We start from the raw sequence: 23,287 nt of genomic DNA on the forward strand, positions 1-23,287 counted from the left end.
TGTGTTGAATCATTTTTGCAACCCAGAGATAAACCCTACTCGATCCTGGGGTATGACTCTTTCAGTGTGCTGTTGAATTTGGTTTGCTAGCGTTTGGTTTAGGATTTTTGCCTCTGTGTTCATCAGAGATGGTGACCTATAGTTTCCTTTCTTTGTAGTGTCTTTGACTCTGGCATCATGGTAATGTTCATGTCATGAAATGAGTTTGGAAGTATTCTCTCCTCTTCAGTGTTTGGGAAAAGTTGGAAAAGGCTTGCCATTCGTTCTTTTTAAAATGTTGGGTAGTATTCACCAGTGAAGGTATCTGGTCCTAGACTTCTCTTTGTTGTAAGATGATTCTCTTTACTCATTATTGGCCTGTTCAGACTTTCTATTTCTTCATAATTCAGTCTTGGTAGGTTGTATGTTTCTAGGAATTTATCCATTTCCTCTAGATTGCTCAATTTGTTGGCATATAATTGTTCATACTGTCTCACATGCTCCCTTTTATTTCTGTGGCATCACTTTTAACGTTTTCTTTTTCACTTATGATTTTATTTATTTGCATCTCCTTTCCTTTTTTCCTGAGTAATCCAGCTAAAGGTTTATCAATTTTATCTGTTCAAAAATCCAACTCTTAATTTTATTGAATTTTTCTCTCCTCTATTTTGTTTATTTCTGCCCTAATCCTTTTTATTTCCTTCCTTCTGAAGATTCTAAGTTTTTGTTTGTTTGTTTTTTAAAGTCCTTGAAGTGTAATGTTGGGTTGTTTAGTGGAGATCTTTCTTGCCAGCACTATAGACCATGGACCTAACTGACAGACAGAACATTTCACCTAGCAGATGCAGCGGAATACACATTTCTCTCACGGCCACAAGGAGCACTTAAGGACATATCACATGTTAGGTCACGAAACCACTAACAAATTTAAAAATATTGAAATCATACCAAGTATCTTTTCCTACCACAATAGAGTAAAGCTAGAAATCAGTAACAGAAGGAAAATGGGAAAGTTCACAAACACATGGAAGTTTTAAACCACACTCTTGAACAACCAATGGGTCAAAGAAGAAATCAAAGAGGAAATCAAAAATTATCTTGAGACAAATGAAAAGTGAACACACACCATACCAACACTTGGCGAGAAAAGCAACACTAAGAGGGAATTGATAGTGAAAAAGGCCTGTGCTCATTTCTTATCTTAAACACACACATCCCTGGTTGTTTTGACTGCACAAGTACTCATCCTACCACCACCTAAAGACAGCCCAGTTTTGAGCTGGCAAATAAACCCCTCTGAAGGTGGATTATGTGAAACTGAATCCTTAAGTGATGGCATGCGTGCCAGGAGGATGAGCTACATGGTTTGATTCATGGAACGTGGAGGAAACGGCAGTGACACGCAGGAGCAAGCGTTCCACGGCAGAGCTGTGCTCGCCTGACACGAGAGGGCGCGCTCCAGACTTTTCTGTCTCCTTCACAGGCAGATTTTCTTCCCTTTACTGTGGTCTCCATCTCTTATTCACTGAAAGCGCTAACTGCAAAGGCAGCCAGGAGTTGTTTGGATTTTTAAGATGCTGCAAAGCTGACTGACAGGGCCAGCATCGCTGCCCACCACTGACTCACGATGTTCACCGCGATGCCCTGAGATCCCAGTTACTCACCGAGGTTGTACCACATGTCCCTGATCTCGAAGCCAATCTGTCTCCGCATATCTCCGTACCTGAAAACCAGCGACAGGAAAAACACCGAGTCACTCAACGGAGCGTTTGAACATCAGATTCGGATTATTTTTATTTATTTTTATTTTTGGCTGCACCACGCAGCATGAAGGATCTTAGGTCCCCGGTCAGGTTTTTGAACCTGCGACCCCTGCCCTGGAAGCGTAGAGCCCTAACCTACTGGGCCGCCGGGGAAGTCCAGGCTTGGATTATTTTTCCGTTCAATGAAAGTCTCCCATCCCTGAGGCCGATAAAGAGGGTGTCAAAGCATCAACTTCTTCTGCCCCCGAAGGGAATTGCAGGAGGAGGAATTCAGCCGAAAACCTCGCTTACCCATCACCATGGATTACATAAGGTCCTCCCCTCTGTGGAAACATGGGGGAGATGGTGCAGAGAAATGCCTCTCCTTTGTTTAGTCTCTCACGGCAGGAGAAAGAGAACCTGGTCCCTGGGCCTGAGGGGGAGTTTGCTTTGCATGCATATCATTAGCATCCAGGCACCAGACACCAGATGACATTGCACAGCCCGGCACACAATAAACAGGTCTCACATGTTAAATTAAGCCCTGGAGTCTTAGGCAATCAGACCCGGGAAGGCCTCTTCCGTGGAGCTCCCAGTTCCCATCCTTCTTCATCATTTTCAATGTAAGGAAGGACTTAACACCACGAGATGTCAACAAACATCCCCCTCGCCCCCGCCCGTTTTTGTTTACCCGGGAAAATAAATGCTAATTTTCTTCCCAGTGGGTCAGCAGAGGGGGTGTGTGTTTCATGAGTAAACAGAATTTGATGCTTCAGAAGATAAACCTTTATTAGTTTGTGAGCAATTTAATGTTTCCCTTTATTGCTTAAGGAAAAGGCTGATTATATTAAAAATAATAATTTGCAAAATTATCCCACAGTGCTGCAGCGTCGCAGCTGTGGATCGGCGCCTGCCCCGTGTGTCCCCGTGTCAGCTGACTTGGGAAGAAAGCTCTGATTACGGGTGACCGAGTTGTGGCTCCAGAGGCAGAGATCGGGCTGGTACCTCAACAGCCCCAGCTGGTGCCACCTTTCATCAGAGTCTCGTGTGCCCCAAGCACCTGTCTGTCACTTCCAGCAGGAAAGGACTACAGACCCTGTGATCATCACAACCAAGAAAGATGAACACATCCGGCAGCTCCCCTTGGAGAAGTCAACCTTGGGAACATCCCAATCGGACAGGTGCCAGCAGGCTGTACACGTGGAGACACTGAACAGAGAGGGCAGTGTTACCACCCTTCCTCCGGGGACAATCTGGTCCTCCGAGGTGAACGTAGCACTGCCCAGCAGTATACTGGGGCAGGTAAATTCGGTGAGTGAGAGAGAGGGGCTTTCTGCCCGGGTCTGCTCCCACCACCTTGCCACAGTGAGCAGGGACCCGGCCACCCTTCAGTATCTAGCTGGCACCCCAAAACACCCCAGGGACACATGATCTGAGCACCAGTAAGGTGTGCTTCCTTTTGAGGTTCGTAGAGCTGTCTTTCATCCCCATTTTGCTCCCCTAGGAATGACAGAGGGGTCCCAGCAGCCCAGGCCAGGCGAGGCGGTGGTTGGCTGCATGATGACTGGGAAGACCATCCTCCCCGCATTTGCCAGGAGAGGAGGATCGGGGAGGGAAAACCGTGCTCCATCCACTGCAGATGCTTCCTCCCCAGGCTGGGGGGATGCTCGCTGTCCAGGGGGATGAGCTGCCTCTCAGCGGAGCACATGTCTGGGGTAGCAGGGAGCACAGCATTGCAGGGAGGACCCCGAGAATGCCAACACCCAGTCCCGGCTGCCAGGTGTGCAGACTGCAGCACAGCGAGGCGGGAGGCCAGAGGCCCAGAGGAGGTGACAGCCTGTCCCGGGGCGGGCGCTGTCAGTTACTATCACAAGCTCTAAAGACCCTTGTAATTACCAAGCCATTGCTTCCCAGTCTGACATGGTAGCTCTTGAAAAATACAAGTGGTGAAAGCCAGGCTGATCCATCAGAGTCCGAGCCTCTCTGGCCCTGACTGAACTTCCTTTCTCAGGTCTTACACTGATTCAAATGAAGCCCGAGGTTCAGAAAGGTGACGGGCAGGGGAGCCCCAGCTGTAGTGCATTCACCACTTCGGTCTGGATCACCGGGAGGGAGCCGATGGATGTCTCAAGCCCTGTGGCAACCGGCCCCTCGTCCAGAGTTGAAGTTGATGCAGGGACCGCAGGAGAGGGGAGCCGGCCCTGCCCCCTGCTTCTCCACACAGTGTCCCTGCTCCCCGGGCTGCCTGAGTGCTGGGGGACTCAAGGATGCTTGCGTTACACTGCTCAGTACTGCTCAGTTACCCTTTACCATCTTCTCTGTGGAGAGTGATGCGTCGTCACAAGTATTTGAGAACAGGGAGGATTAGCAAAGATCTGCACATATATCCCTCATGAGAGTTAGGCCTCCTGGATAAAGATGCTAAAAATGCCGTTTTAATAGTCAAGTAAGACACAAGAGTGCAAGGCTGGTACAGGAGGCGTAATGAGCTAGAAGGTGAAGGACGGGACCGAATCTCCCTGGCAGCAAGATTGATCTCTTCTCCAGCTTTAATAGAGCAGGCAGCTTTGATGAATCTACACACATCTCAGCGTAATCCCCAGATGGAGTCACCGCTGTCACCAGAACTTAGGAGGGATTCCTGAACCACTCGGAGATCGTCTCCCAAGGAGGAGAGACGTGCAGCCATGAAGAGGACCTGGGATCCAGCGCTGGTGGCCTTAGGGACTGTAAAAAAGTCCATGTCTGACGACTGATGGTTGAGGGAACAGAGCTACTCCTCGGGGGCGGGGAAGCAAAATGATTTGGCCAAGGTCACAGGGCAAGAGGAGAAGAGACTGCAAGTCTGCAGACGCCCACACACCCCTGTCCCTCCCCCAGCCCGCACCTTGAGGACCAGAGAGGCAGGCATCCGTGAGAGACACACTGTCCCAACCCTCAGGGCGCACGTGTTTCGTTTAATTCTTGCGGTAAGCCCACGCGGTGAGGAAAGAGATGTTCCCACAGCCACCTTCCCACTGAGGAAGCACAGATTCCTGCTGGTGAAACAACACGCCTGTCTCCGCAAAGCTGGGGTTAGCAGGCTCTCTGACACCCAGCTCTCCTGTGCCCACCCACACGGTGAGTGGACACCTCGAAAGGGCCAGCCCAAGGGGCCCCCAGGAGGCATCCTTCAGATGCGAGCCTGGATAGATCTCAGAGCCCACACCCAGGCCTATAGCTCTGACCCAAGACAGCATGACTCTGCTCTCCCCGGCCTCATCTCAGCACCTACTGGCCTGAATCTTCACCCCAAGAAGCAGAGACAGCATGTCCACCAGAGACAGTCCGAGTTCAGGGGTCAGGCCAATCTGAGCCCCAGTCCCAGCACACTGGGGAAGTCACCTGACCACTCTGACCCGCGGTCTCTTCCTCTGTGGTATCCGGGGAGTGATGGCGTGATGCATGTCTCCCAGGCTTAGGGGAGAACAAGGAGATGTCGCCCTTGTTTGTCTGAGCAAACAATGAAGTCAGGCTGGTCCTCCCTTTAGAAACTTAGACTGGGCCTCCTCATAGCATCCTCCCCATGGTTTCCACGGTCACTGAGATTAATTTGTTCAGCAAGCATCACTCATTGCTTCATGATTTACTGAATCTGTCCTGGAGGCCAGCACAGAGATAATATGAGAACAGTAATGTAAGGTGGAGAAGAGACACAGGCCACAGACGTGTGGGGCCTGTTACCATGGTAGCAGAGATGGACCCAAGACATGCACGTACGTGTATATAGTTTTTCTTGAAGGGCCATGATCATGGTTCATTAGGAAAAAATGGAGGAGTGGGTCCAGGTTGGCTGTGGGTGAAGCTCGCTCTGAGAGTAACGTCGACTCTTAAGATTTTAAGAAGGAAAGCCGTAATTCAGACAGAGATGGGATGCAACCAGCAGGTATAAAGGCCCTGTGGCAGGGAGGGGGTCGGGCAGGTAGGTATATGGACCACAGAAGGCAGGGAGGCTGGAGGACAGGGAGCTTGCCTTACTCCTTCCCCTTAAGAGGAGGGCTGTACTGTGAACGAAGACCTCAGAGGCAGATCAATAAGTTTCAAAAATTTTCTTGAAATGAGAAATATACAAAGCGGCACACACATAAATACATGTGTACAAAAGTTTCATGAAATAACACTTAATTTTACTACCTGCCATGAACTCTAATGCTTTCTTATACTCTATTTCAGTGGGGGGAAAAAAAAAGAAAAGAAAGAGGTATGTTGGTCTTGGCTGGTGTGGGCTGAATTGTGTCCTCCATAAAAATCTGTTAAGATGCTGATCCCTACTGTCCATGAATGAGAGTGTGTCTGGAAGAGCGTCTTTGCAGAAGTAATCCTGTTAGCATGAGGTCATGCTGGACAAGGCAGGCCTTAATTCCAATGACTGGCACCCTTATCAGGAAAAGGAGACATTTAAGGACACAGACACAGGTTGGAAAGCCATGTGAGGATGAAGGCACAGCTGAGGAGCACCCAGGATGGGAGCCCTAACATAGCGAAGGACAGGGCCACCCCCAGAAGGTAGGAGAGAGGCATGGATGAAGTGCTCCCTTTGAGCTTCCAGGAGGAACCAACTCTGTCGAAGCCTTGATTTCAACCTCTGGTCTCTGCAACTGAAAGACAATACATTGCTGTTGCTTCAAGCTGCTTGGTTTGTATTAATTGTTACTTTACGGCAGATGGCTCTAAAAAAAATTAATACAACAGCCTGTTAAGTTGCTATCCTAGCCCAACAAAGGGCTGAGTTGCACAAGGGCTGATATTGAAAAATGCTGTCTTAAGAGGAGACAGCAGAATCATCCAGACTTGAGGAGCTCCATCACTGAATGGCTGGGTGGAGGAATCTGACACCGGCGCAGAGAGGCTAAGATGGGAGAAGGAAAACCTGTGACGGGGTTCTGGGAGCCCAGACAGGAGGTGGCCGGTGGGCGGAGGAGGGGAGAGAGGGGAGGCATGGAGGGAGCTTGGGGGAGATGATCGGTGGGCTAAGACATGTTTGTCTTTATGGGATAGATTGGTAACTTCCGGGGAGGTGGGAGGAGGTGGGACTCCAGACTGATGGGAATAAGCCTTACTAGACATAGGGTCATATGTGTCCTCCACTACACAAAGTTTTATCATGGTCAGGAAAACACCACATCACTAAAAGAAGATACAGTATATATTGACAACGGAATATTACTCAGCCATAAAAGTAATGGAACGATGCCATTTGCAGCAGTTTGCATGGACCTAGAGATGATCACACTAAGGGAAGGAGGCAGGCAGAGAAAGACAAGTATCATAGGATATTGCTTATGTGTGGAATCTAAAATGGAACACAAATGAACTTATTTACAAAACAGAAAGAGACACAGAAAATAAACTTGGGGCTACCAAAGGGGAAAGGACAGGGTGGGGGGATAAATGAGGAGCATGGGATTAACATGCACAGTGCTTTGTATGAAACAGATAAACAAGAGTGGTTTACTGCACAGTACAGGGAAACGCATTCAATACCTTACAATAACCCATAACGGAAAAAAAATCTGAAAAAAAAAGCCTGAGTCACTTTGCTATATCAGTTCAGTTCAGTCACTCAGTTGTGTCCAACTCTTTGCAACCACATGGACTGTACTATGCAAGGCTTCCCTGTCCATCACCATCTCCTGGAGCTTACTCAAACTCATGTCCATCAAGTCGGTGATGCCATCCAACTATCTAATCCTCTGTCACCTGCTTCTCCTCCCACCTTCAATCTTTCCCAGCATCAGGGGCTTTTCCAATGAGTCAGTTCTTCGCATCAGGTGGCCAAAGTATTGGAGTTTCAGCTTTAGCATCAGTCCTTCCAATGAATGTTCAGGACTGATTTCCTTTAGGATGGACTGGTTGGATCTCCTTACAGTGTAAGGGCCTCTCAAGAGTCTTCTCCAACACCACAGTTCAAAAGCATCAATTCTTCGGTGCTCAGCTTTCTTATAGTCCAACTCTCACATCCATACATGACCACTGGAAAAACCATAGCTTTGACTAAATGGACCTTTGTCGGGAAGGTAATGTCTCTGCTTTTTAATATGCTGTCTAGGTTGGTGATAGCTTTTCTTCCAAGGAGCAAGTGTCTTAATTTCATGGCTGCAATCAGCAACTGCAGTGATTTTAGAGCCCAAGAAAATAAAGTCTCTCATTGTTTCCCCATCTATTTGCCACGAAGTGATAGGATCAGATGCCGTGGTCTTAGTTTTCTGAATGTTGAGCTTTAAGCCAACTTTTTCACTCTCCTCTTTCACTTTCATCAAGAGGCTCTTTAGTTGTTCTTCCCTTTCTGCCATAAGGGTGGTGTTATCTGCATATCTGAGGTTATTGACATTTCCCTCAGCAATCTTGATTCCAGCTTGTGGTTCATCCAGCCCAGCGTTTCTCATGATGTACTCTGCATATAAGTTAAATAAGCAGGGTGACAATATACAACCTTGGTGTACTCCTTTCCCGATTTGGAACACAGTCTGTTGTTCTGTGTCCAGTTCTGTTGCTTCTTGACCTGCATACCGATTTCTCAGGAGGCAGGTCAGGTGGTCTGGTATTCCCATCTCTTGAAGAATTTTTCGTAGTTTGTTGTGATCCACTCAGTCAAAGGCTTTGGCATAGTCAATAAAGCAGAAGTAGATGTTTTTCTGGAACTCTCTTGCTTTTTTGATGATCCAGTGGATGTTGGCAATTTGATCTCTGGTTCCTCTGCCTTTTCTAAATCCGACTTGAATATCTGGAAGTTCACGGTTCATGTACCATTGAAGCTTGGCTTGGAGAATTTTGTGCATTACTTTGCTAGTATGGGAGATGAGTGCGATTATGCAGTAGATTGAACATTCTTTGGCATTGCCCTTCTTTGGGACTGGAATGAAAACTGACCTTTCCATTCCTGTGGCCACTGCTGAGTTTTCCAAACTTGCTGGCATCATCTTTTAGGATTTGAAATAACTCAATTGCTGCAACAACGCAGAGCATCTCAGCTTGGAGAAGGGGCCACACCCCTGAGGACCCCCATGGCCTCTTTTGGGACTGGCTGTTTGCTGGCATGATTCTTTCTAGTAAACAACTCAGCCACCTTCACCACTGAGGCTGAGCACCACCACATGCCAACTCCAGGCTGTGAAGGCACCCGGTGGGCACTTGGGTTCTACTTCAATCATGCATTTTTTAAAAAAAACAAAACCTTTTCATCACCTCTACTAGCTTTGTTCCCAGTGATGTTTCCTAAGGCCCATTTGACTTTGCATTCCAGGATGTCTGGATCTAGGTGAGTGATCACACCATCGTGATTATCTGGGTCATGAAGATCTTTTTTGTATAGTTCTTTTGTGTATTCTTGCCACCTCTTCTTAATATCTTCTGCTTCTGTTAGGTCTAAATCATATCTATCCTTCATTGTGCCCATCTTTGCATGAAATGTTCCCTTGGTATCTCTAATTTTCTTGAAGAGATCTCTAGTCTTTCCCGTTCTATTGTTTTCCTCTATTTCTTTGCATTGATCACTGAGGAAGGCTTTCTTATCTCTCCTTGCTATTCTTTGGAGCTCTTCATTCAAATGGGTATGTCTTTCCTTTTCTCTTTTTGCCTTTTGCTTCTCTTCTTTTCACAGTTATTTGTAAGGCCTCCTCAGACAAACATTTTGCCTTTTTGCATTTCTTTTTCTCGAGGGTGGTCTTGATCCCTGTCTCCTGTACAATGTCAGGAACCTCTGTCCATAGTTCTTCAGGCACTCTGTCTATCAGATCTAATCCCTTGAATCTATTTGTCACTTCCACTGTATAATCATAAGGGATTTGGTTTAGGTCATACCTGAATGGTCTAGTGGTTTTCCCGACTGTCTTCAATTTAAGTCTGAATTTGGCAATAAGGAGTTCATGATCTGAGCCACAGTCAGCTCCCAGTCTTGCTTTAGCTGACTGTATAGAGCTTCTCCTATAGGCTTAGAGCATTCATCTTCTGTGAGAACTCCAAAATTACAACTCGCTGCTGAACAAGCATCTACAGGAGAATGTTGGATCCCACCAAAAAAAGATACCCCCATCCAAGGGCAAAGGAGAAGCCCCAGCAAGACTTTGCTATATACCAGAAACTAAATATTGTAAATCAACTATACTTCAAATAAAAGAAAAGGAATATAGTATCACTAATGTAAGCAAGTCAAAAGCAGTTCACTTAACTTTGTCAAAAGGACCTTGGCACATGTTACAGCTTGTTGAGTCTATCTCCTCTGGTTCCCTTCTAATTCTTATTATATAGTGAATTTATTTGTAATAATTTGAGCCTCTTGGGGGAAAAAATAGAACAAACACAAATTAAACATCATATTTTCTTTTATAATTTGTAACGCTCTACCACAGCTTCTGATTAGGTCACGTGCAAAGCAAGGCTTGTCACCGTGTACTTTTTCCTTTCACTTTCCCTAAAAAGTTGTGTGTACAGCAGTGTGTATAAACTGAACTCCTCACTAATGTTTTAGAACCCAGTGTTTGGAAAGATGATGATTTTTTTTTTTTTTAAATATGGTATTTGGTCCAGTAGTGAAACCTGTCCTCTAAGAACAGGCAGGGGTTGGCCATCAAGCGTTACCCTCTCAGCAGACAGCTGTAAATGAGCATTTTATGCTTAGATCTGCTGGAGGCCCATTCATGAGCCCCTTCCTCTTTCAGAAAGAAGTCTGCTTCTGAACACAGAAGCTCATTTGCAGTCACACCATTCCATGGTCCACACTAGGACACATGATGTCTTACAGACTAAAATGGCCACACTGGCTGCTAATTCTAAGGCAGCTCTTTCACACTGGACTCAAAATATGCTGAGCCCCTGGAACGTACAAAGTGTGTGGGAGGATGGAGGTGGGGGAATTAATGACGGTCAGGTTTAGCATTCTGTCGACTTCTCTGTCCTTTGTTAGGAGTCACTAGCTCCAAGGATGTCTGAAGGTGAGTCAGTTAAATGTTCTTATTATGGACTTTGATTTCTAAGGGTTATTTATTTTGTGGTTCATTGCCAAATCTTGTACTCAATTTGGGTTGGACATAATCAGTGCTCTGCATGGTATGGCCCACTCTTTTATGTTACTCCCGTGCGCTTTGGGGAACGCCTCTGGAATAAATATCATAATTATCTCCCCAACCTAGGTCATCGGGAGGACATGCAGCTGAACAGGAGGGAACAAACAGGCAGATCTTCTGATCCTGGCATTTTCTGTTGTTCTGGACCACAGCGCTGTTGACCAGGAAGATATGAGAAGCTGAGAGGCCTGCAGAGAGGAAGAGGAGCCGGGGGCGTGTGGGTTCCACAGTGGCCCTTGGCTGGGTTCACAAACCCGGCAGCAGCAGACAGGCTGATGGGAAGATAGAGGCGATTAAACGGGTGGGCACAACTCCACTTTCAGACCCCTGGTCTTCCCTTCTAGAAACAAGTAGCCACCTGCATTATGATGTCCACTGTGCTGGACATCAGCACCCAGCCATATGCCCAGACTACTGGGGTTAATCCCTGTGTCACTTGGTCCCTCGTGCCCTGCTCCAAGTCCCAACTGCTCCAGGCCCGGACACTCACTCATGCTGCAACAATGCAGAGCATCTCTGCTTGGAAGGGGGGCCACACCCCTGAGGACCCCATGGCCCCTTTTGGGACTGGCTGTCCGCTGGCACGATGCTTTCTAGTAAACCACTCAGCCACCTTCACCACTGAGGCTGAGCACCACCACATGCCAACTCCAGGCTGCGAAGGCACCTGGGGGGCACTTGGGTTCTACTTCAATCATGCATTTTTTTTAAAAAAAAACCCTTTTTATCTTGTATTGGAGCATAGCCACTTAACAATGTAGAAACCCTCCTAATATTTCCTATGCAGGTTTTGCTATTTAGAAATTAAAATTGTATATGGATGATAGTGTTTAAGGTGCAGCAAGAGGCAGGGAAAATGCAACACGCATAGATGAACCTGCATCGAATCTTAGCCACGTGGCCTTGTAGGCCAAGAGGGTTCATCACAGACACTGGAAACGTGGTCTCCTCAGGGGCCCATCATGGCTCCACACTGAGCTGGCAGCCCCGAAAGGGGACCCCTCAGGCTGCACCCAAGCTGAGACACTCCTGCAAAGACACCTTCTGGCATGCTTGGGGCTTTTTCCCTTGGGGGATCCATGAGACAATGTCAAAGGGGAAACCTGGAATTTCTCCTCCAATGGTTGTGAGACAGAGTTCTAAAAGGCCGATCAGAGGCCCTGCCGACTCAGGGAGGGTAGACACCAGCTGGCCGTGTTTAATTTTCTGTGGCTCTGAAGCTCAGAAGGTACAGTGTGATGGGGAAGCAAACATCTCTTTCGGCGGCCAAGGCCCATTTCCTGGCGTTGCTTTACCTTGAACGTTAAAGCTCTTGCAGCAGCAAGGAAAAGGCCCAGAAGAGAGGCTGCACCCTGACCTGAAGAATGCTCAGAATCAATCAATTTTATCCTCCAAAGCGTGAAGGAGACCCTGCTCTTTTCAGGCAGATTTCCGGTTTAACGTAGGTTTTCTCCACAGGCATCTCTAAGGGTAAGCTGTGCCGGGAGCTTGGTAAAGACTGGGCCCCACTGTCAGCTGGAGCTGTCTGGATCCCAACCTCACTTCCATGAAGGAGACACCCGCTCCCAGGATACAAGGACAATTGAGCAGCTTTGCCCTTTGGAGACACCTTGGAATCTCTAACCTCCAGACACTGGGCTGGCAACGCCTTGGAACAGCATGGCACAGAAGGATCACAAAATGATGAACAGGGATGGCTGACTCAGCACCGTGATGTGCTGATGAAATACTGATGTATCAATGAACAGGTCCCCCATGAGGGTTCACTGTCTTCCCTCTGAGCACCCATAGAACTGAGATGCTAGTAGAACTGAGATGCTGGTAGAACTGAGATGCTGGTTAAACTGAGGCAGAAAGAAGATACAGGTCCTCAGAGCGCCCAAGGGTTGCAAAGAGCCCCATGCAAAGGTTCTTTTCCTGATCCTGGACCAGGAGCTGTTCAGGACGCAGTGCTGAAAGAGCCAGGTAGGAATCTTGTCTTTCCTGGGGCTTCTGAGAGGTTCTTAGGATAATAAAAGGGCGAGTCAAGCCCTTCAGATCTCCTGCTTGGAAGAGGACCAGGGTCATCTCTGGCAAAGAAGGAGCCCCAGACAACTCACCACTGCACGATGGGCTGTCCCACACTGCCAACATGCAACAGCTTCCATCAGAAGCTTCCTTGTTCAAAGCAACGCTGGAGAATTGAGCCACACACAAACCACACGTGGCCTGACATCAGCACAGCACACAGCAACAGCAATTACATCCCCAAACTCCCATTCTGTGCTGCGCTAACAGTCTTGAACAGCAGGGACCCGCAACCCACCAGAAGGAATCTGGCAATTTTTGACCTGGACTCACAGGTTAGAAAAGGCAATACCCAATTCATGATCTGAAACCACCCTCTCATTACACCACGATGACATCTCAGTTGGTACCAAGTTGGCTTAGAGGCTGTGAGAAGATGATGCTAATAGACTTGCAGGCTCCTGCCCGTGAATCCGGAGCTGCATGGACTTACTTGTTAAGGATTTTCGCTCTCTTAGCACTTGAAAAATTCTCCAGCTGCAAGGACTCTTGAGTGAGGAAAGCAACGGCCAGGTGAAAATAGTTGTTCCACAGCTGAAAACCAAGAAGAGGAGATGCTAAAGTGTCGAACTGATTCATACAGGATCTCAAAAATGCTCCAAGACATTTAGCGTTTGCCCAGCGCATGCCTGTGAGATGTTTGAAAGCTGTGTCCTCTATGTGCACATGGCTAACCGGCCACCCACAGTGCAGTTCAGGGCTGAGTGTGGACTCTGACTGCACACACTCAAATCCCATCAGCTTGGCCACTTACTGAGGCAAATAACCCAATCTTTCTGTGCCTTGGTTTCCACAGATAAAGCGGGAACTTCAACAGTGCCTATCTGATAGGGCTGCTGAATGATCGAAGGAATAAAGATACCTAGGGCCTCCCCCCACCCCCCCACCGCCCCAGCGGTGCCGAGCAGGCGGTGATGAGCATGTAATATGTTTTAGCTCTTATTAACACATTACTGACCAGGGGACTTTTGCAGAAACTAATGCCTGTGGCTATAATACATCTCGGGTCAATAATGTATTAACATTATATTATGGAGCCCCTTACCTAACAGTATATAGATTTCTATAATTTATCATTTTTATGATACTAAAATATATATATATAAACACTAGACAATTGAGAACAACGTAAAAAGACCCAATAGTTCATATTTCAAGGACAGTTGTTGTTCAGTCGCTAAACTTGCAAACAGAGGTGAAAGTGAAATTGTTAGTCACTTAGTTGTGTCCAACTCTTTAGGACCCCATGGACTGCAGCCTGCCAGGCTCCTCTGTCCATGAGATTCTCCAGGCAAGAATTCTCCAGGGGATCTTCCTGACCCAGGAATCAAACCTGGGTCTCCTGCTTTGTAGGCAGATTCTTTACCATCTGAGTCACCAGGGAATCATAAACAGGTAATAATTATTGCATCAAGTGAGATGATTATAAAGAGTTACATAAAAATAAGGTGTTAACAATAACTATCTTCAGTTACCAGAGAAGTAAGTGGAAAGTTTCAAGCATGGATGTAGCTAAAGGCTTCATGTATCTGCTACTCTTCATAACTGGCATTTCTTCAGGACTAGAGCATCTCACTTGGTTGCCAGGGAACCAGGTAAGTGATGGTCCCCTTAGCTCACAGATGAGGTTCAGAGACTTGCCTCAAAACACAGAAAATGCAGAACAGAACAAGGTGACCCAGAACAAGGGTCTCCAGTGGCCCACCCCAGGCCTCACAAGCCAGTGTTTCCTGCCCACCAAGGAACTTTCTCTTTTATTTAGGCCCTTTCATTGGGTTGCCAAAATGTTCATTGAAGTTTTTCCACAGGGTGTCACGGAAGAGACCGGAACAAACTTTTTGGCCGATGCAACATAATAAACAGGGTGGCTCAGATCAGTAAAGCACAAGTTTCTTCTTTTGTTTTTGGAACTCACAGCTGCCCTGACACCCACCCATCCCCTCGCAATGCCCTCCTCTCACAGCTCTAGCAGGGGTCTCTGGCCATGTTGGGGTCAGGGTCACCATAACAGCAGGACCCAGAACGTATTTTAATGCATACCTGCTGCTCATAGAAACAGCATCACCAGAAATACGAATGTGTCTTTTTAAATGCCAGCTTCACTGACTCCTTCTTCCTCCCCTTCATTCACACATGGCCGAGACGACAGCTGAGCTGCAGGTAACCTTAAAACCCCACCCTAGGAGATGTTTAGGGGAACAGTGTAGTTGAACGCCCTGAAGAAGGCGATTCCCTTGTGGACGGCGTGCCTGGAGACTCAGCATGTCCACCTGTAAAGCAAGACTGGAACCCACGGAGATTTTTATACCCTGAGGAACTAGGAGGCTGACTGCTGTTCACCTCAAAACTCCCCCAGCCACCATAGAGCCTGAGCAGGACTGGGAGCCCCCAGGAGCTGGGAGCATCTGGCCTGGGGGAGGAGGGGTGATGACTTCTGTGATGTCTCTCTCCCAGGGTGCAGCCTGCGTCAACGCATGGGGAACGTGAGGCGGCCCAAGTGTGGGGCGGTCCGCAAAGCCAGGCCTGTGTTCTGCAGATGTGTGGAGGACAGGACAGCCTAGAAAGAGTGAGGAGCTGTTCAAGCCTGGAGCGGACTAAAGTCACATGGAAACTGAACTCTCAGAGGAGGGCAGGTATGTAGGAGGAGCACAGAGGGTTTTCAGGACAATGAAACTGGATGCACGTCATTATACATTTGTCCAAACCCAAAGAACGGACAACATATCTCCAGGGAACCCTGACGCAAAGTAAGCACTCGGGGATTACGATGGGTAGGTGTGGGTCCAGCAGTTGCCTCAAATGCACCATCTGGTGGGGGATGTTGATCGCGGGGGAGACTCTGGGTGCTGGAGGCAGGGTGTCTCAGGGAAATCTCCATACCTTCCTCTTAATTTTGCTGTAAACTTAAAAATACCCATTAATTAAGTACAAAAAATTTAAAAATCACATAAAAATACAAACATCAAAAAAACCTGTAAGGGTTTCCCTGGCAGTCCAGTGGTTAAGAATCTGGGCTTCCACTGCAGGGGGCATGGGTTTGATCCCTGGTGGGGGAAGTAAGATTTCACATGTCGCGTGCACTGCAGCCAAAAAAACAAAAAACCAACCAACCAACCAAACAAACAAAATCCCTGTAAGCTATACATGATTTGAGCTGTGACAACTAACAGCATTCACGATGCTGACCTGAGAAGCAACAAGTTCTGTGATTGGGTCAATGGAACTTGAACGTGGTCTGGGGGCTGGTGAGCGGTGATAATGGTGTGAGCATCTTGAGTGTGGTGGTCTTACTCTAGTTATGTAGGGGAAGGCCTCTGTTTGTATGAAATATACACCACAGATTGGGGGAGGTGATAGGATGTCAAGCTGGCAGCTCACTAGGAGAATGTTGAGAATAAGAGCTCTTGGCGCTGTACTTGCTGGAAATGAGAAGCAGACTGGGGAGGGGCAGAGGGACGCAGAGGGTGGAGTAGCAGCCCACAGGGAGGAGTAGTTTAAAGGAGAAGGAAGTGTCTGGGAACACTGGGTCATCAAAACATAGAAATGTGCCTTGTGTGGAGGACCTGCTGCCTGGAGCACTTGCAGAAGCCAGTCCCAGCCATGCAGCACCCGAGCCTCCCCCGGGATACGGTAGGATGAGAACCTCCTAGACTGGAGCAATCAAACCACACCTGTCAAGGGATAAGGGCCAAAAGAGCTCATTGCAGCCAAGTGTTGGGCATGAGGGGAGCTTCCAGAGGACCAAATGCATGAAAACAGTGCACAGGGGCAGCCATAACCCGTAAGACACACTCTCAGCAGTCACACCTGAAATACACAGCCGTCTGTGTGTTTGGCTCAGCACCTGATGGGCAAGACCTACATGGATAAAAGGAGAAAACCTAATGAAGAACATGAAAAAAGGCACAAATATTCCCGTGTGGGATGGTAAAAAATAAATACTGCCAAGTATTCTCCCAAATGCTGTTACAGTTCCACTATAATCCTTTATGAACTCAACAGAACCCATTTAAAATGTAAACAGCATGTTTAAAAAGTTTAACAAGGTGATCTGGAATTTCACATCGAAGAGGAAATGCAGAAAAAGTCAAAATAATTTTGCAATAACATCCTAACCAGGAAGACTTGGCTCTACTAGCTGGGTATAAAACCCATAGTTAATAACACAAAAAACAGAGCGGATACACACATGCATCTGTAATTGTGGGTTTTCTAGGTGGCATTGCAAATCATTGGGAAAGAGTAACTTATTCATAAAATCATGTAGGGAAAAGTAAAGTTAAACTCTAGATATACGAATATATAAATCTATATATAGATGTATAACATTGAATCACTTTGCTGTGTACCTGAAGCTAACTATACTTTGATTTTAAAAAATGGTTAAGGAAAAGAAATCACAGATAGATTCAATGTTAGAAAGTTTTTTCTTTTAAAAAGCAGAAATATAAAGCATTATCAGATACCAACTACAAACAAAACAGTTAAATTTATAATCAAAGAAGGATTTGGCAAGCAAAAAAATAAATAAATAAAACCCAAAAAGCCATATAAAAGAACTGACAAATTTGACTACAGAAAAATTAAATATGTCTTTATGATAAATCTAAACCCGTAACTAGACTGTATCAAGAATTTCAACTTACAAAAAATATGACATATAGCACAACAGAAAAATGAGTAGAGAAAATGATCAGACAGTTCATACTAGAAATCCTCACAGCCAGTGAGTACTCTCAACTCAACTAGCAATCAGAGAAATATCAACAAAAATAAGAATCAACAATTTTAAAGAAATTGGTATTGGAGAAGATCTAGACAATGATGCCTCTCAGAGAAGGCTGGTGAGACTGAAAATTGCTAGAGCATTTTACGATGGTAATTTATCAGTGTCCATCGAACTTAAAATGTCTTACCATCCAGTCTGGCAATTATGTTTCCAGCAACCAGCAGTGCTGCCCTGAGATGCCTATGTCACACTGTTTACGGAAGCATTGCCTGGACAGGGGAAAAACTGGAAACAGCTTGCAGGTCATCAGTGCAGGAATGGCTGCACCAATGTTGATGCATTTACACTGTGGAATATGACAAAACTGAAAACCACAGAGGGCATGACCCCATTCATGCTTAAAGCCAAAAGGATGAAAGTCTTGGTCAAGATATAGCTGACTCTTGGGTGTGAACCACTTGAGTCCACTTACAGATATTCTTCAGTAGCAAATACTACAGTACTGCACAGTCCGTTGTTGGTTGAATTACACTCAGATAAACCACCTTCCCCCACCCTCCTGCATTGTTCAAGGGTCAACTGTACATGCTTCAAGAAGCCTCAGAGATAACACACAACAATTATTCTAAAAGTTAACCAGCAATTGGAATGAAATCCAAAAAAGAGGGGATATATGTATACATATGGTTTCCTTGGTGGCTCAAACTGTAAAGAATCTACCTGCAATGTAAAGATACCTGGGTTTGATCCCCGGGTCGGTAAGATCCCTTGGAGAAGGGAATAACTACTCACTCCAGTATTCTTGCCTGGAGAATTCCATGGACAGATGAGTCTGGCAGGCTACAGTCCCATGGGGTCACAAAAAGTTGGACACAACTGAGCGACAAACACTTTCACTTTCTTTTCACATGTATATATATAATTAATATATTCATTGGAAGGGCTGATGCTGATGTTGAAGCTCCAATACTTTAGCCAACTGATGCGAAGAGATGACTTATTGAAAAAGACCCTGATGCTGAGAAAGACTGAAAGCAGGAGAAGAAGGAGACAACAGAGGATGAGATGGTTGGATGGCATCACCAACACAATGGACGTGAGTTTCAGCAAACTCATTCAAGAGATGGTGATGGACAGGGAAGCCTGGCATGCTGCAGTCCATGGGGTCATAAAGAGCTGGACATGACTTAGCGGCTGAAAACAACAAAAACTACAGCTGGGCTTCCCAGGTGGCACTAGTGGAAAAGAACTCACCTTCCAATGCAGGAGACATAAGAGACATGGGTTCGATCCCTGGGTTGGGAAGATCCCTGCAGGAGGGCATGGCAACCCACTCCAGTATTCTTACCTGGAGAACCCCATGAAAAGAGGAACCTGGTGGGCTACAGTCCATGGGGCCATAAAGTGTTGGACATGACTGAAATGACAGCACATGGCACATGGCTGATTCACTTCACTATACAGCAGAAACTAACGTAACATTGAAAGCAACTACACCCCACGGCTAAAAAAATACTCTTTGGTAGATACTAAGCAATGAATAAAGATTTGTTGACATTAAAAAAAAAAAGTTTCCCAGCAGAGGGAGAAAAAGGTGAAAAACGGGAAGGGGGCTTTCTTATTTTATTCAATATGCTGATTTACATTGCACAAATATTTCACAAGAATGTATCTGTGTAGTAGGACGTGATAACAAACATTAAGCAGAGAAAATAATAAAAAATTTTAAACTGAAAAACAGTAACATTTCCAGATACACAGTACCTGATATATTACTACATACTTATAGTCTATAATGTTGATAAAACATTTTTAATTTAATAAAATGATACAAATGAATTCACTGACAAAACAGAAACAGACTCAAGCTTTCGAGAATGAGCTTATGATTGCTGAGGAGAGGATGGGGGGAAGGAATGGTTTGGGATGAGCAGGCACACACTGCTATATTTAAAATGGATGACCAACAATGACCTCCTGTGTGCAGCACAGGGAACTCAACTCAATGTCGTGTGGCAGCCAGGATGGAAGCGGGGTTTGGGAGAGAATGGATACGTTAATCTGTACAGCTGAGTCCCTTTGCTATTCACCTGAAACTATCACAGTATTATTTGTTAACTGGCTATACCCCAGTACAAAATAAAAAGTTTAAAAAAATTAAAATAAAAAAATGATATAAGAAATAAGGGCATAGGCACCTAAGAACTTAATCTAACAACCGAGTATCACATTTAGCTCTAAGTTTTCAGAAGACAATGAGAACGGGAAAGTAGACGGGTGTCTAATTTTTGTTATCTGTTAACCCAGGTTTGAGTAGGTCCACCCCCTGGGCATACCTAAAGTGCTTCAGGTTCTTTCTCCGTGAACAATCCTACCCAGGAAACTAGAAACCTGTTTGTACCTGATACTTTGATTTGCAAACTTTAGTAAATGAAACTAAACAATAACAAAAATATGATTAGCAGAAATACATCTGAAGTTCAGTGGGAATGAGAGTCCCAAATAGCAGATGCATAGTAAGAAATCTGGAGAAGGAAATGGCAGCCCACTCCAGTGTTCTTGCCTGGAGAATCCCAGGGACGGCGGAGCCTGGTGGGCTGCCGTCTATGGGGTCACAGAGTCGGACACGACTGAAGTGACCTAGCAGCAGCAGCAGCAGTGAGAAATCATGACATGCAAAAATCAATCGATCAATTAAATCATACACACATGCACACGCATATGCACGCAATCCACAAGCACTGGAGGAGGAGGGCCTGGATGGGAGGATCAGCTGACCACAGCCAAGGGCTGTTGAGGGGCTGGGACCTTTTGCCTTGCAAAGGCCACTTCAGGCAGCGCAAAGCCAGCAGGGAATATATCAGGGGAAAATCGAGTTCTACGAGCAAGCTGAGCTCAGTGATGCAGACCCACTGTGCCTCCCAGGCTAATTCTCATCACATTAGGACGGCCTGAGACAATTTTGGCAGCCACGCCAACTGAGATGCGCTGCCTCCCTGCTCAGAGAGTCTCTACTTGTCACTCTGATTCAAGACTTTCTCTCTGAAACAGCTCCATCTCCTTCCTCGCTAAATTGAGCAAATACCCCAAAGGCATCATTTTCAATCCTCGGGTTCCAATAGCACATATTGTAAATTCCATTTCCACACCTTAAATGGGAAACCGACTGAGTTCAAGGATTAGAAATATAAGATACGGGCTCAGGCCAGCAATTTGTTTTAACATGATTTCCCAACAAAGGTCATGTCTACCCCTTCTCTCACCTGCAGCTCAAAGTTGGCTTGATCCAGAAATTTTTTGTTCAGCATATCCGCATACTGATTAATCGCTCGCAGGAAGACTCTGAAAGATCAAGAGAAAATTACATAATTACACACTTCTGCTTGGCACCTTTGGAGGTTTGGCATTTCAATTAGCTACAATCTGAGACTGTCTGGCAAGTGAACTCTCTAAGTCCTGTGAAAAGCTGCGAAGTTTGGCCAATGCAAAGCCCAGAGAATTATATGCAGATGTTCCCCAAATTAATCAAGGAAACTAGCACACACAGAATAAAAGAAACAGACCAAAATAACAGAGTCTGAAAGTAATATATGATAACTATCACTAAAAAACCTATTTCTTTTAAAAAAAGAAGAGGTGCAAATTAAATCTTTTCTCCAGTCACAATGTATTAGTGTTATATTATAAAACTGGTCTTTGCTTAGCTGGCTTTTTAAAGTTAAGCACTCAAAAGTGCTGTTACACACGATCAGGCCTGGATTGATTTGGTATGTAGACTGGAAAAAAATGCAGAACAATCTGAAAAAGGTGAGAATCATGTTTCATTTGGCAAAAAAAACTGAGGACTTAAGCCTGGGACATAGCATCTCACATTGCTCTGAGAGACAGCTCAGAAGATGTAAAGGAGGAGCTAGGATACACAGTAGTTTTGCAACAAAGGTCAGGCAGTCAGAACTTCAGAAGATTACTGTTAATTAAAGGAAATCTGATTATCCCAAGTTAAGGAATTTATCGGTTTTTCTATATACGGGAAGATGTGAGTCTGGGATCAAGAAAATCATCCTTTGATCCGCACCACAGCTCTCTGGGGCCAGTGTCCTGCGCTTGCGCATCCTGGGTTCCCTCAGGGCTCACTGCCCTGGACAGCTGTAATGTGATGACTTAGATGGGTGAAACAGTTCCTTTATTTACTGATGCGGCAGCAACATTTCTTTTTTATCAATAGGTGAAACATCATGGAAGCTCGAAAGTAAGAGTGATCTCAGTATCATGGGAGAAGGCAATGGCAGCCCACTCCAGTACTCTTGCCTGGAAAATCCCGTGGATGGAGGAGCCTGGTGGGCTGCAGTCCATGGGGTCGTGAAGAGTCGGACACGACTGAGTGACTTCACTTTCACTTTTCACTTTCATGCACTGGAGAAGGAAATAGCGACCCACTCCAGTGTTCTTGCCTGGAGAATCCCAGGGACCGGGGAGCCTGGTGGGCTCCCATGTATGGGGTTGCACAGAGTCGGACATGACTGAAGTGACTTAGCAGCAGCAGCAGCAGCAGCATCATGTGTCCGCCAAATGCTAATTTTAGTCACTGTTTACGTGTTTAAATGAAAGAAGCTTTAGTAGATATGAGAGTCATTTGACAAGAGTTCCAGCAGGAATTTGAATTCATCCACTCATCGATGCAGTACCATTGTGAGCACGCAGAACAAAGTATCACATCCTTCCATACCCTGACTTTTACTTTTCCATGATGAAATATACAACTCGAGGATGTCATAAGTGACTCCGGTGCTCAGCCTTTCTCAAGCTTGTTCATTCAGTAGATTTGTCTCATTGCTCTGGAGAGTGTTTACAACAAAGCTTAGTTTAGATCCTTCTTTTTAAATGACCCTTCTGCCTCTGCACAAAGGCAGTATGCAAGAGGAATTAGCATCAGGTCACAGATGATAAACTTCATTATCCTTCCTCTATTTAGACAGCAGGAAGCAGCCACAGAGTGTAAGGGAAATCTAGGTTACTTACTAGGAACTGATGCTGACAATAGGATCTCTTTAGCTACGCATGCCTGCAGAAGGTTCCCAGCCTGGACAGTTCCAGAGCCACTGAAGGCCAGCTAGCCCGGGAGGACGGGGACAGGACAGGGCCACCCGGGGCTTTAAGGAGGTCTCCATCACCACTGCCCACCACCACCTCCTGCCCAACACTCATGCAGGTTTCTCTGGCACAAGCTCCAAGAAAGAGGACGTGCAGACCTCATTTCACTGAGAGACTCATTGGTGGGATCCACGACCAAATGAGTGTGACAAATGGCCTGGAGCTTGCTCTCTTTGTGGCTGAAGAAAAACGTAGCCAGAGTTACTTGAATCCTTCCCTGAGAACGTTAAGACAAAACGCAGAAAGTCGGATCTGGTGTTTTAAGTGCCTGTTCACAGAGGGGCATGGAGATGCTGGCTTGTCCGGAACCAGGAGCATGGCCTGGGCAGCGGCATCCATCAGCCACAGGGTGGCCGGATTCTGCCATTACAGGATGCCCAGGGAAACTGGAAAAATAGCTCTCCTGGATGAATGCTGTAATTTATTGGGGGGGGTGGGGGAAGCTGAATACAGGGTATTGAAGGATCCTGATAAATTAATCGAGCATCAGGACAAAATCACTAGATTCAGGATCAAAA

At 46.0% G+C, this 23,287-nt stretch overlaps 1 protein-coding gene across 3 annotated transcripts in view; it reads right to left on the reverse strand.

Annotated features, from left to right (window-relative positions):
- Positions 1-23,287, reverse strand: part of DOCK1 (dedicator of cytokinesis 1) — a 556,115-nt gene that overhangs the window by 95,986 nt on the left and 436,842 nt on the right. For all 3 annotated transcript variants that reach the window (XM_081533032.1, XM_081533022.1, XM_081533018.1), the window contains exons 30-32: positions 20,882-20,960; positions 13,323-13,423; positions 1,644-1,702 (exon numbers count right to left, since the gene is read on the reverse strand). In XM_081533032.1, the coding sequence (XP_081389158.1) occupies positions 1,644-1,702; positions 13,323-13,423; positions 20,882-20,960 (239 nt within the window). The remainder of the gene's footprint in view (positions 1-1,643; positions 1,703-13,322; positions 13,424-20,881; positions 20,961-23,287) is intronic.

The sequence above is a fragment of the Giraffa tippelskirchi genome, chromosome 2, assembly GCF_054371585.1.
Source record: "Giraffa tippelskirchi isolate mGirTip1 chromosome 2, T2T-mGirTip1v1.2.pri, whole genome shotgun sequence".
NCBI lineage: Eukaryota > Metazoa > Chordata > Mammalia > Artiodactyla > Giraffidae > Giraffa > Giraffa tippelskirchi.